The sequence below is a fragment of the Bombus vosnesenskii genome, unplaced genomic scaffold, assembly GCF_011952255.1.
Source record: "Bombus vosnesenskii isolate JDL3184/JDL3185 unplaced genomic scaffold, Bvos_JDL3184-5_v1.1 scf7180000013293, whole genome shotgun sequence".
Taxonomy (NCBI): domain Eukaryota; kingdom Metazoa; phylum Arthropoda; class Insecta; order Hymenoptera; family Apidae; genus Bombus; species Bombus vosnesenskii.
Window position 1 is genome coordinate 1,899,768 of NW_022882944.1, and position 13,892 is coordinate 1,913,659.

Here is a 13,892-nt window from a genome sequence, read left to right on the forward strand (position 1 = left end):
TATGCTGTCAAGCGATGGAATTCGTTTGTAAATAAAGATACCACCGCGAGTTAAGTTTTTATTGCTGTTCCTCGCGGGGAGAGTTCCTTTGTTGTCAATATAGTATTGTTGTGTACGACGAAGATTTTCTATGGATTTGTGTAGATTGTTTTATTTAACAAAACATGTGGATAAAATTTTAATGTGCAAGGTAGATTGGTTGTTTAAAAACATATAAATTTAAATAAAAACTTGTATTTTATAAGAGGTTAATTATCTGATTGCTTTTATATGGTGAAAATTAGAAGAAATGTTTTGTATACTACTTTATTTATTGTAGTATTTACATTTCACATTAATTAATATTAAATTCCGTATTACATAATATAGCATAGTAATATTTTATATGTACGTACGATTAAAATGCAAATTTTTATGTATTTTTATATTTTTATGAAAATAACTAAAAAGATAGAAATTTATTTCATTTACCAAATGTAATATGTATTTTGTATATTTTTGCATATCATATACATTGTGTGCATTTTTCAAATTTCCCATAAATGCATAAAAATCCACAATCTATATCTATATATGGTTATGAAAATGAAATATAATACTTGGTACAAAATCATTTTATTGGAAAATAGAAATATGTGGAAATACTTTTTGTAGCCATTGTATAAAGCTAGTATATTTTAAAAATGATTTAAGAATTGTTTGTAAAATCTCAGAATATATTTGGCATGCTGCATAACTGTTTTAAGGTGTACCGACTATATTGAGTGACAGAGGAATCATTACTATTATAGAATTAATTAGCATCTGGTTCACGGACAGCTCGTACCTGTTTAACTTAATTATATAGGGCGGTGCATGCAGCATTGAAATTGAAGATCATTTTAATAAAAGGTTTGTAATATTATTTTCAATTCTAAAAATATTTATTCTAATTTATTTTTTACCATAAATAAAAACTGTCATTTTTGTTTATCTTTCGTAATTGTTATAATAGAATGTATTTTTGATCCAATGGAAATGTATTACATTATGACATATGTAATATTATAATACATAGATACATATATATATATATATATATATATATATATATATATATATATATAATGTATAATACAATACATATATATATATATATATATATTGCCGTATCTATGGCGCTACATTTAACTACTGCTGTTTATATATATATATATATATATGTAAATGTAGTGACGCAATATTGAATCAATTGGCTACTAAATGGTAAAAAATTGTGCGAAGATTTTTAGGTTCGCGCCTAATTTCCCCGCTCGTCTTGCATTTCCTGTATCTCTCTTCTTCCATATCCGTCTCGGTAACCTTATTCGATGGAGGCGCTATGAAAGCATAAATACACGCTTGTTAAACATTCTCTTTCGACTCTCGACCAATGGCGTTCCTGCGCAAGGCAGCCTAGGATCGACGCGTCGCGATAGTCGTAACAATTTCGGAAAGTTCGTGCCTCGTTTTCACGCCATTATGGATTCGTTAGCGAATTACGCTAGTGACGGAGACAATAGTAACAATTCGGAAGATCCAAAGGTGAGTGTGTACTTGTTAATAAAATATTAGTTTATTTTACGATTATTTCACTGATGGCGTATTTTCACCTAGGCATCCATGACGCTTAAGAAACTTTTCGTATACATACACGACATGGCTTCTAGGATAGGTTCTTAAGTCAATGTATAATTTGTTAATCATTAATCCTGCGATGGCACACGAGTGTCTTTCATTTCAGCCAAATTTTCTACGTAAACAGATGCATAGTGATTTATTTTATCAGGCCGTCTCTGCGTTCTAAGAAATTTTTACACTGATATACGTATATAACATAGACATGTATGGTAAGAAAATATGAATTGCAGCAAAAATTCAAGTCAGTAAAATGAGAAATCTAATTGATATGTTGAATGATGTAATGAAACGATTTCCGCGGGAAGAATATATGTATAGTGGCTCCCTGTTTAATCATGTCTTATTTGATCTAAATATTTTATGTAATTCAAATATATTATATTTTGATAATGTATGAATTAGTAGAACGTTCAGTAATTACTTTAACGACTAGAGATGAACGGATTGTTTTGTACTATTCTTCAAAGATCAATGCAAATAGCATATTGTTATGTGGATTACACCAAGACAATTTATAAAAATCATTAAAGCTATTTGTTAAAATTGCTGTTATATAAAATGTTTCTTTAAATATTTACTAACTATTTTGCAAACTAACTAATTGCAAATTTATTGAATATTGTTAATTTTGAGTTATTAATTTATGAATTAAGAGTATGAAAGTTTCAGTTGATGTTCTTATAGATATTCATTATGGGAGTATTACTAGTCTAATATTAATTAATGTCTGCAATGTATGAAATATTTGTTCCTTGTAAATTATTTGACAGTTTATCTTGAATATTGTGTTTTAAAGATACCATATGGGATGCATGGTGATACCAATAAAAGGGCCAGTGACGCTAACTACGATCCAGTACAAATGGACATGAGTGAGGTACAGTGGAATTGAATGTTTGAAAATGTTTGTTTGTGATAATAAGTACAAAATGTTACAACAATTACTAGGAAGATGTGGTATCTTTATGGGGGCTGTACATATGTATAGGGTCATGCCTGATATATATGTAAAAAAATGGTTCAATACTTGGTTTCTAGAGGTCATGTCAAAACCATGTAAATAAAATACAATATCACAATAGCACTCCTATTGCACCTGTATTCTGTATTAAACATTCAAAGGAAATTGAAAAGCCTTGCATTAAAATTAGCAAAAAAATTGTTTCATAGTGGTTTTGTATGAACTGAAACAATTGTGATTAATTATTTCTTATAAAAATACTAATGAAGGATATAAGACGATATATATATATAATGTAATGATAATCTTTTTACTATGACGTTTTTTTTGGACTTAATATCAATATAGTGAAATCAATATCAATATGGTTTACATTATATCACTATGATGCAATGTACTCTTACCCTTTATTATTTTTACATCATCTTTTAATATGCTATAATAATATTACCAAAACACAATTCATGATGTACAAAATTCTGAGAAGTTTAAGACATGACCTTAAAGCCTGATTTACCGTGTGGCAGAAACAATGAGGGTAGAGATTGAGATATTTAAAATTTAAATAATAAGTAAATGGGAATGGTGCCATTTCGTGAGAAAATATTAACACGTAGCTCTGTTGGTAATACATGATACAATATCTACGCACCTCGGCAAGGTCTATGCTGTGTGAGGGTCTTTCAAGACTACCCCAAGTCCTATTCAGAAGACAGAGGTGAGTAGAGGAAGCTGGAAGAAGGTAACACTAATAAAAAATCAACCATCAAAGAAACCACATGTACAAACATATTCGGGTAATATAAGTACCTGCTAAAGCAGATAAATATGAAGGGCCCTCATATTCCTTTTATTCTGTTCATCTACCAGAAATTTGACTGGAAAAAGTTTACAGTGAATAAAGATTTCTATGTTATTTTCGTGAAAGTTATGTTTTAAGAGTGCTCTCTGTTTTTAAATACCAAAAGTATTAGGATGTAGTAATTTTTACCTGGTAATTATAACTGTTGCAAAATTCAATTTTTACATACACTGAAATTTTGTGAATTATTTTTTGTAAATTTTACAATTTAAAGGAATAAACTTACAGTTTAGAAAGCTAGAGAAGTTATACTACAAAATTGCAGTAAGCGAAAAATTGATTTTTGCCAAACTGTGAGGGTACTAAAAGAATGTTTGATTTATACTTATAGTTCTTGCAATGTAAATTGAGATTTATGTTTCGCTTAATAGAATATGTGAAAGGTGTATAGTAACGTGGATAATTTTTATTTCTTTAGGAAAGCAACAACAACAATTCGTCCAGGGAATCTAGTAGTGAAAGGGCACATAGTCCAGCTGCACAATCAAAAACAGACTCATCCCGAACATTACCTTCCCCCTCAGACCAGAGGTAAGCTGGTTTGTTTATATGCGTATTCTCATCTCTAAACTTAAATTAATGAAATTCTTTGAACTTTATAAGAGACAAAAAACAAACAAACTTGCAACATACATTACCACCATAATGTTTGCCTTACATACAGAATAATAATACGAATCTGTGTGGTATACCCTGCAGAACGTAATCGTTTTACAGGCGATCTGATCATGAGAATCACACAGCAAATTCGAAAGACGAGCACAAACGAGGAGATAAATCTGACCGTAATAGACATATGAGCGATAAGGGGCGTCGGCCGTCGTACGATGATAGAAGACAACGAGAAAGCAGCCACAGGGACAGAGACATAAAGAAAAGTCGGGACGATGATAGAAAATCTCGTGACGATGATAAAAAGAAGGAAAAGAGTTCTTTGGGATCGAGTAGGGACGAGAAGAGTGACGACAGGGAAAAGAGTGATAAAGATCATCACTATCGCGATGATCGAAGAGATCGAAACCGGGATAGAAGCGACAGAGATAGACGCAGGGACAGGGACAGAGATCGAGATCGAGATCGCCGGCATTCTAGAGACGACAGATCGAAAGATCGGTATCGGGACGATCGATTCGGGAATTATCATAAGGAAAAAGATCGCACGAGATCGAGATCTAGATCGAGAGACCGGGCTCCGCCGCCCTTTAGGACGATGAGCTATAGGGAAGAAAAAGGCAGAAACAAATTAGCTCAATTAGAGAAATTAGGAATTGAACTTAAAGCACCGGAAGGTGATACTGCTACGCCCGGTGTTCAAAACGAACAGAACTATTATAATCCTTTAGCCACGGCAACGCAAGGAAAGTATGCGGAACAGATACAGAAGAGGAAACTGTTATGGGCAAATAAGGTAATCATTGATGATTTTTTAAATCGATGTTATATGAAGACCACAGGGGAAAGGGAGGATAAATCATATTTTTTGGTTTTCATATGAGAGCAACTTTAAAATACAGTATTTTGTCAACCAATCGTATATTATCAAAATTGTTTTCTTGTTAAATTGGGTCCTCTTGAAATCGATTTCAGATAATATTGAAAATATTAAGCGTGTTATTAGTTTTCTCATAAATTTTCACGGATTTGTCATCTGTTGCTAAAAAAACCTTATATTATCTTTGGATCGAATAGAAGGTTTCGTTTGTAACTATGTTATAGCAAAGTACACTTTTCAAAGTACACTAATACAACCAAGTACAACAATAAACAATATACTTATATTTTTTATTTTGTTTTATAAACAGTTTGTTTTGTAAACAAACAATATACTTATATTTTTCCGTTGTGATAATCACATTGAAATATAATCTTTTTAATTTAATGAAATATTATTATTTGCAGTCAAAACAAGATGAAGGTAAAACATCTACAGCAGCTTCTACTGCAAACACCTGGGTGGGAACAACGTTCACTCATGACCAAGATGGGAAAGTAACGGCAAAGTTTAAACGATTGATGGGCATTAAAGATGATTTGCCGACTACTCCGGCAGCGGGTGCTAAACCAGATATACTGAAAAAGCAGGAAGAAATGTTTAATAATATGGAACAACAGTATGAGGTAGCACGTGCTACAACACACACTCAGCGTGGTGTTGGACTTGGCTATGCAACCGGTGGTTATCAATTCCCCCGATAGAATGGAGAACCGTTTTTAAACTGAGTATAGGATTGATAACACTCAGCACAGGTGCAACCGAGTTTTTTGCCCATTGATTTTGACAATCCCACCAGGTTGATTATGAAACAGTTTTTATTTCGAAGTCGTTCTAAATAGAAAATATAGAAAATAATTGCAAAGCTTATAAGATAAAACATCCGAGCAATCTTGTTGTAGTTGTGTAATTATATTGTAAACATTGAAGAAAGAAAAATAAATTTGTTAAGGATGTGGATGAGAAAAGTACTCTGTACTTGATGACGATGATGATTATTTTTTATTTTTTGTTCATGAAAAAAAAGTGGGAAAGACTGCAGTCCTGTTATGCTACGAATGCGCTTGCAACACCAATTTATATAATTTCCCATTGTATGCTGTATGTACAAATACATGAGAGGTATATTGACACAAATCATGTTTTTTTTCTCTTTTCTTAAAATAAACATTCTTAAATGACTTTAAGAATCTTTTCTTTTTAATAACTGAAGTCATAAATTAGATCCGAAGTCAATTTAACGCAGATTAGGTTACACACTATGAATAAAAATCGAGCTTCTTATCTTCCTTTAACACGTTGATCGCCACGGGGATCGTCGGTGACCCACGTTACTAAATTTTTTGTAGTGTGAGTAACAACTTTTTGACAATGTGATTGACTTGGAAGAAAATGCACAAATATAATATAATATTTCGTAAAAATTTAAATTCTATGTTGTAGTATATTTCAACATATCGTGATTTCCAGGCTGAAATATATAAAATTCGTGTGACGAAGTTATTAATTTAAAAAATTATTTAGTCTATCAAAACTTTCAAGAGTCATACAAATTTGAAAGATTCAGGATTCTAAAATTGTAAGTATTGGATCTTAACTTCGAATCGCTTCAATATTTAGATCCAAAAACATCTGTCGCTATGTAAATTCATTAAAACTCAATATTGTTAAGTCATTCATTTAAAATATAATCTGTTTCGTGATTCTAATTACTAGATTGTGGATTTTTATGCATTTATGGGGAAATTTAAATGTGCAAAGATGTACAAAATGCACATAATATGCAAAAATATATATAAGAAATATTATCTCCATTCCTTTAGTTATGTTAATAAAAATATGAAATTGCTTAAAGATCTGCAGTCTAATAATTACGATTTTTATTCGGATAGGGGAAAAACGCGGGCTTACAAGCAACAGCTGGCAACCGCTCTACTTCCATGAGCGCGTTACTATTGCAACTTGTGACGTATCTATGCCAGGATTGGCCAGAGCAATGCCGACTTGTCACGAACCACACCGAACATTGCACATTCAAACGTATATATCATGGCGTACCGACGTTTGAATTTAATCGTTACGTGACGGTATACGTGGAAACTTTCTGATACATATTCAAGTCATATTAAATATTAACGTTTAAAAGAATATATCTGTCAGTTTCCTATTTAATAACCAGCATCTATCATGGAGAATTTCGTGAAAATTGAAAAGATCGGTGAAGGTAAATGGTTTGAATAGTACTTTGTAAATTGGGCTTCTTTAACTAATTTTTTGCTTAAGAATTCTTTTTATTCGTTATCCAAAAATATTTCGTCTAACTCTATGTAAAAATGTAGACAACTAGTCTTTAATGTAATTTATATTGTAATTGATTATTGAGTTTGCAAATTTTAGACTCGTGTTTCATATCGAGGTTTAATAACCTTTTAATAAAGATAAGTATTTTAAAAGTTGTAGTTATTAAGAAATCTAATCGAGTTGTAAAGTAATTGCTTATGAGTATATTTTTTATATTTTGTTTTTGTAATGTAAGTTGTGATTTTTGTTGTTTTATGTGAAAATGAAAGAGTAGTATTACAGCAAACAAAATTTTTTTAGGTACATATGGAGTAGTGTACAAGGGAAAGCATAAGAAAACTGGAGAGATTGTAGCAATGAAAAAGATTCGTTTAGAAAGCGACGATGAAGGAATACCATCCACAGCGATTCGTGAGATCTCTTTGCTTAAAGAATTGCCACATCCCAATATTGTCAGACTAATGGATGTTCTGATGGAAGAGACCAGATTATATTTAATTTTCGAATATCTTACTATGGATTTAAAGAAATATATGGATACTTTGGGTAGTGGAAAGTTAATGGAGCCAAAAATGGTTAAATCCTATTTATTTCAGGTATTTAATATATTCCTAATATATAAAATAAAATCTCCATTACACAGGCTATATCATGATTTAAGGCAAGTCATATTTGACTTAATGTTATATAATACTTTTGTGGAAATTGAAATAAGTTTCTAATTTGTTTTTATAGATTACACGTGCTATTCTTTTCTGTCACAAGCGCAGAATATTGCATCGTGATTTAAAGCCACAAAACTTATTAATTGACAAATCAGGATTGATTAAGGTAGCAGATTTTGGTCTTGGGAGAGCCTTTGGCATACCAGTCAGAGTATATACACATGAAGTAGTCACTTTATGGTACAGAGCACCAGAAATCCTTCTTGGTACTAATAGATATTCATGTGCCATTGATATCTGGAGTATAGGTTGTATATTTGCTGAAATGGCAACAAAAAAACCATTATTTCAAGGAGATAGTGAAATTGATCAGTTGTTTAGAATATTTCGGTATGTTGAGTATGCATGTTAGTAGTATGTTAGTTTGCTATTTAATAGAATATAAATTAATAACAGATATTTTGCAGGATACTGAGGACACCTACCGAAGAGATATGGCCTGGCGTAACACAATTGTCAGATTATAAAGCTACATTTCCAAATTGGATAACAAACAATTTGGAATCACAAGTTAAAACATTAGACGCAGACGGGCTTGATCTGCTACAAATGATGCTTATCTATGATCCTGTGCATAGAATATCTGCACGTGCTATTCTGAAACACTCTTACTTCAACGATTTAGATATGTCGAAAATACCATCGCTATAATACCGAAGACTGATACAAATGGATGGAATATATCCTACACAGATACTGTAACGTTTTAATTGTATGACTGCATAGAGAATATGTCTCAGGGTATATTGAAATGTTAATTTATTCGTACGTATGAACGCATTTAACAATTTTTTTTATGACTTCACTCATTATTTCACATTATGGAAGATTTATGTAACGAACTTTTGTTTTGCTATAATATATTCGAACAATATCACAAATTTTTAATAGGTGTTATAATAAATCATTGTATACTCAAGCAAAAAATATTGTGTATGAGATTAATGTTTGAATGATTCATTTTTGCTGTATAAAAGTTGTGTAACGTTATTGATGAAGCTGTGTGGTGATATTATTGTATATTTTTAGGATTTACCTTAGATTTTTCTTCTTCACTTATTACTTATTCATTTCATCCAAAATAAGTGCTTTCACAAGTGTTCTTAAATATCATTGCATTATATATTGAATAAGAAAATTATTTTTCTCAATTCGGAGTAAGCATTGTAAGTATTCTAAGGAAGATAGCACACTAGGTCTTAGGAATTCAGTTGAGAATATATCGCTGTTGCCATATTATATGTATCACTGAGAAATTCACACGCTTATTAAGAAAATATATCATTTGTACTTTTATCCTGAAATAAATGACTACATTTTATTTAAATGTATTTTATCTAAACGTGAAATTTCAGGATTTATATTTTATTGTAAGTGTGATTTTTCAGTTCTCTTTTATTTCATAATGTAAATTAAGTTACGTTATTACACAGAGAAATAAAAAGAATAAAACTGTACGTGATGTTTGCAATTCCTAGAACGACTAACGTGATTTAGTTACGAACAAGGATGACTCATCGCGAGCAGCGGTATAGCGAAATTATGTGGCACCCGTGTCTTCAGCTTTTTTTAATGGACGTAAACAAACTGGTTTTTGTGAGAAAAGATACGTATAAGATCTAGAAAATTTTATCTCATATTTTGTATGTAATAAATCATCAAACAATAACCTATTATTAAAATAAATATAAATTTAACATCATAGGATATTGCATATTTATGATGTTTTACATTTAAAAAAAAGATATCGATTCTGTTGTTTTCATTTTTCTATAAAAATGACACCGTGTAGTTATAAAATAATGATTCAGAATGTTCAAAGATGGCTTAATTATATTGTGTTCTGTACTAATTCTGTTAATAATTCAACATTGTAGTATAATGGAAAAGAAAAAAAAGAAAGATTTACGAAAGGCAACAAAAGAAATCGATGTACTTCTACAGATTCTTTAGAAACAACGTGTTTAATCCGTTCAAAGTATGCGTGACCCATAATTGGATTGAGAGTGGGGAATGTCTCATAAAATCCTCCACTGAAGCTACTGTTTACAGTACCAGTTCAGAACTTGACAACGTCACCTAACAGTGAGTATGCTCGTTTAATTTAACATATTAAACGCGTTACGTTTTACATCAGTAGGTACGTTGTACCTGCATTTATCTTTGCATTTGCAATTTAAATACGCCATAAATGGTAGTCGCCACTTGAGTAGATATATTTAAACAGGATTCATATTTTCATATGCTCCAGAATACTCTATTATAGTATTTGCTATAGTAATTTTTATTGATAAATTTTATTAAATACATTTTAAAAATGCTAATTTTTATTAAATATCTTGTAAGGTATTTAAGATAAAATGGTATTAATTTAGTTCCTTTTCTTCATTCAAGGAGAAATATCTTTGTGCTACGAATAGCATTAAGCGAATCGAGGTTCTTGGCTTGTTACTTTGTTATATAAATCTATAATTCTACAAACAAAGACTTGATGCCTGTCTATCTTGTCTTACGCTAATTAGTGCTGTAGTGGCGCGAAGTATATATATCGTTCTCCTTTCAACCGTGAATAATAAAAGAAACATGACTTTTCTCTTGTGATAAATAGTTTCTGGAACTGAGCCCTGAGGTCATCAAGGTTGATCTTAGTCTTCGCTCTTAGTGATATTTTTTTTGTCACTATAGAAAATTCAAGCGTTACCGGACGTGCTATGGTTTTTGCTCTTTGTTTCAGGTTCAAGAGTCCTGATAATGAGTCGTATTATTAAATTATATACGATGAATCGATTTAAGCTTAAGTTTCTTTGTTTACTGTTACAACTATCATTTATGACTTATTCTACGAAATGAGATATCTGTATACATTTATCTTAAAATAAAGATAAAAATAATTTTATTTAAGTGAACTATATTGCTATAGGGAAATCATTGACTTTGTAAACTATGTAGATAAATTTATTGATAATTGATATATCTTTACTAAATCACTGACTCTGTAAATTAGGATGATTATAATTTGTTTCTCGGGGATTTTCCTGATATGTAGAAATATAGCTGATAATTAGAAGTGTTATTTGATAAAAATTAAAATTTTTAATAATAAGAAGGTCACTACTATAATTGTCATTTCCGCTTTTTCTAATATAAAAATTTTCTTTCACAGATGAAGACCCTATTCTTTTTAACATTCCTACTGGGGTGCTTTATCCTGGCTAGGCCACACACATATCACATGGGGGCTTGCCCCATCGTGCCACCCATGCCGGGATTTCAAATGAACAAAGTATGTTAATTATATTTTCGTCTATAATAAATTTTCTTAACTTCATTCTGTCATATGTTTATAATAATTTAGCAAATTTAGTTTTTAGGTGTGTGGTACGTAATCCAGAAAACATCGACTGCTAGCAATTGCATCACTTACAACTATACTCGTGGAGAAGAACCGGGCGAATACGTCATAACGCAGGATTCCAATCACCCAATATTAGGTAAGAAAAAGAAAATCCAGGTGATCAATAAATTGAGGACCTCTCACGTAAATATTATATATTATTAATAGAATTAAAGAACTAAAGAAGAATTAAAGACATTGAATCTAAATATTTTTCATATTTAAATAGTATAATATTATGATATTCTTGGGCATTACCTGCGTTCTATGTACTTTTGCATCTTTAAATTTTCAATAAATGCATATACATTCGCAGTCGAATGAAAACGAAGTGGTTAACGATAGAAAAAGTGTTCAGAATTTGAAGAAATCTAAAATTCAAAGAGGAACAATGAAAGGAGAAAATTCTGAAACAAGATTCGTAGAGACACAAAGGATAATAGAGATTGTAAAGGTGCATCTGGCATTATGAACTATAGTAACAATAATCGACGACGAATTTTCGAAAAGGGCAAGATTTTCTCTTATAGATGACGCGTTGGGTGTGTATATATTGTTGAAAGCTTTTGAATTAATAAAGAAGGTGAACGCCGGATCCCATCAGGACCCATAAAAGCATGTCAATAGGATAACTGTCTGGCAAGTGGGATGAATTATCCGTAATGAAACGACGTCTCTATGTACAGGTCTTACGCCATTGAAGCACGAGTATCATTACACCGGTGAATTGAGCGTTCCGGAGCCGAGTACGCCGGCACGAATGCTAGTTCGTTTTCCTCTTAGTAAGTATCGTGATCATGTTCCACGAAATATATATATCTTTGTCGTTCCAGAAGGATTTAAGGAGAATCTGAGTCATGGTAAAGTAGTGCCATGGCTGAGTTCAATTTTATGGTTTTAGCCTTTGGTAACTTGATATGCGGTGTTAACTGGTCTGAAATCGTTTGAGATTTTTATTGAATTTTTTTGGATTGGAATGTGTGAGATAAACTCTCTTATATATTCTTACGTGAGTTGATCAAGCATTCTTTTAAACAAATAGTGGAATAACAAGATATATACAATTAAATACACAGGATATTGCGGCAATCGTGTCAACAATAGTCTGATTCTGCATGAAAAAACAAGTTAGAAATATAGAATAAAATTGTTTCATACGCTTCGTTTTCAAGAAGTACTTGAATTTGACTAATTCTGGCTTGAACAAAAGTAAACAACCGACAAGAGGTTGTTCTATACGTGAAAATAAGTAAAAAATGTAGAATACAATTTTTTCGTAAGAGACTTTGTTCTCGAAGGAAGTAAATTTGGAAATTTATCATGCGCGTGTACTAAATCTAATTGTCAACAAAAGATCTTCGAATTCTGTTTACTTGAAAGCAAGACTTGTACTACAATTGCCGGAACACCTTGTATATAGCGGCATGGTACTACACTAAAGCTATATGTAAATAAAACATTGTATACTATATGTGAAATGAAATATTATAGTATTACTTCATCAAACACGTCAGTGTTTGGCTCCGCTATCAACTTCCCCCTAACGAATTGTCCAATTACTCACACTAACCAGCAATTTAACTTACTTAAAGGTGTAGCCGGAAGTGCGTCTCACGTAGTATTCGCTACAGATTACGTGAACTACGCTGGTATCTTTACATGCCAGAAGCTGACTTTCGCTCATCGTCAAAGTGCGACGATCCTCTCCAGGCACCGAGAATTAGACAAGAGTTATGTGGACGAGATACGCCAATTTTTGGCCCAGTCCGGTGTGGATCCTTTTGATTTGAGCATCATCTCTCAATCTGGATGTCCTCACGGCAACAATAGTCTGGACATCAACGTGGATCCGAATACTTTTACAGCTGAGAACCTTGGAAACGTGGTTCGTAAAGCTGGAGAAAAAATCGGCGATGGTGTCCAATGGGTGGCCAGTGCAGGAAGCAAAGTATACCATAAATTGTCCGGAAGTGAAGAGAAAAGTACTAGCAAACCTGAGGCGAACACCAGAGCAGCCATTACGAGGAATTACGAAACGAACGAAGTCGAATGGATTCCTTAGATTCTAGATTTAAGTTCATTCTAAATGTATAAATCTCGACGAGGATCAATGTTTTTCCTCCTTCTTTCTATACTCGACCTTTTATCGTAGGGATATTTCTATTTTTTGCTTTAACTTTTTCTGCTGAAATTTTATGAGAGAATAATTGATCACAACAGCGTACGCTATAATTAGAAATAGACGCGAGTCGAGAACGAAAGACTATGTAACGAACAAAACGATATTTTTATTTTTTTAGCGTGATTGAAATAAAATGAAGTCCTAATGCGAATAAATAAAGTTTTCTTGTATGTATTCCATAAAAAGCTATTATATTTAATGTATAATTAACTATATACTTTAAGAAATATTTTTATAGTTTAAATCTTCCATACTTTTTTCGTACTTAAGTGTTTGGCTTAATATTTCGATTTTAAGCACACGTTATATTCATGTT

At 31.7% G+C, this 13,892-nt stretch overlaps 3 protein-coding genes across 4 annotated transcripts; all 3 read left to right on the forward strand.

Annotated features, from left to right (window-relative positions):
* The first annotated feature begins 1,327 nt into the window (after window positions 1-1,327).
* Window positions 1,328-6,882, forward strand: LOC117232809 (arginine/serine-rich coiled-coil protein 2). 2 transcript variants are annotated; one of them, XM_033492477.1, is made up of 6 exons: window positions 1,328-1,563; window positions 2,456-2,536; window positions 3,901-4,013; window positions 4,200-4,890; window positions 5,382-5,700; window positions 6,867-6,882. In XM_033492477.1, exons 1-5 carry the CDS (start codon window positions 1,501-1,503, stop codon window positions 5,676-5,678), a joined length of 1,245 nt encoding a protein of 414 aa, XP_033348368.1. In that variant the 5' UTR covers window positions 1,328-1,500; the 3' UTR covers window positions 5,679-5,700; window positions 6,867-6,882. The 2 variants fall into 2 exon arrangements, with proteins under 2 accessions (XP_033348368.1, XP_033348366.1); XM_033492475.1 differs by lacking the exon at window positions 6,867-6,882 and having other exon boundaries at window positions 5,382-5,945.
* A 135-nt stretch (window positions 6,883-7,017) lies between these two features.
* LOC117232810 (cyclin-dependent kinase 1) lies at window positions 7,018-9,457 on the forward strand. The gene is made up of 4 exons (XM_033492478.1): window positions 7,018-7,198; window positions 7,576-7,871; window positions 8,011-8,330; window positions 8,408-9,457. Exons 1-4 carry the CDS (start codon window positions 7,162-7,164, stop codon window positions 8,649-8,651), a joined length of 897 nt encoding a protein of 298 aa, XP_033348369.1. The 5' UTR covers window positions 7,018-7,161; the 3' UTR covers window positions 8,652-9,457.
* Window positions 9,458-9,937: 480 nt separating this feature from the next.
* LOC117232811 (apolipoprotein D-like) lies at window positions 9,938-13,731 on the forward strand. The gene is made up of 5 exons (XM_033492479.1): window positions 9,938-10,085; window positions 11,164-11,283; window positions 11,365-11,491; window positions 12,081-12,176; window positions 12,987-13,731. The coding sequence occupies exons 2-5, from the start codon at window positions 11,164-11,166 to the stop codon at window positions 13,454-13,456; spliced, it is 813 nt and encodes a 270-aa protein (XP_033348370.1). The 5' UTR covers window positions 9,938-10,085; the 3' UTR covers window positions 13,457-13,731.
* The last annotated feature ends 161 nt before the right edge of the window (window positions 13,732-13,892 follow it).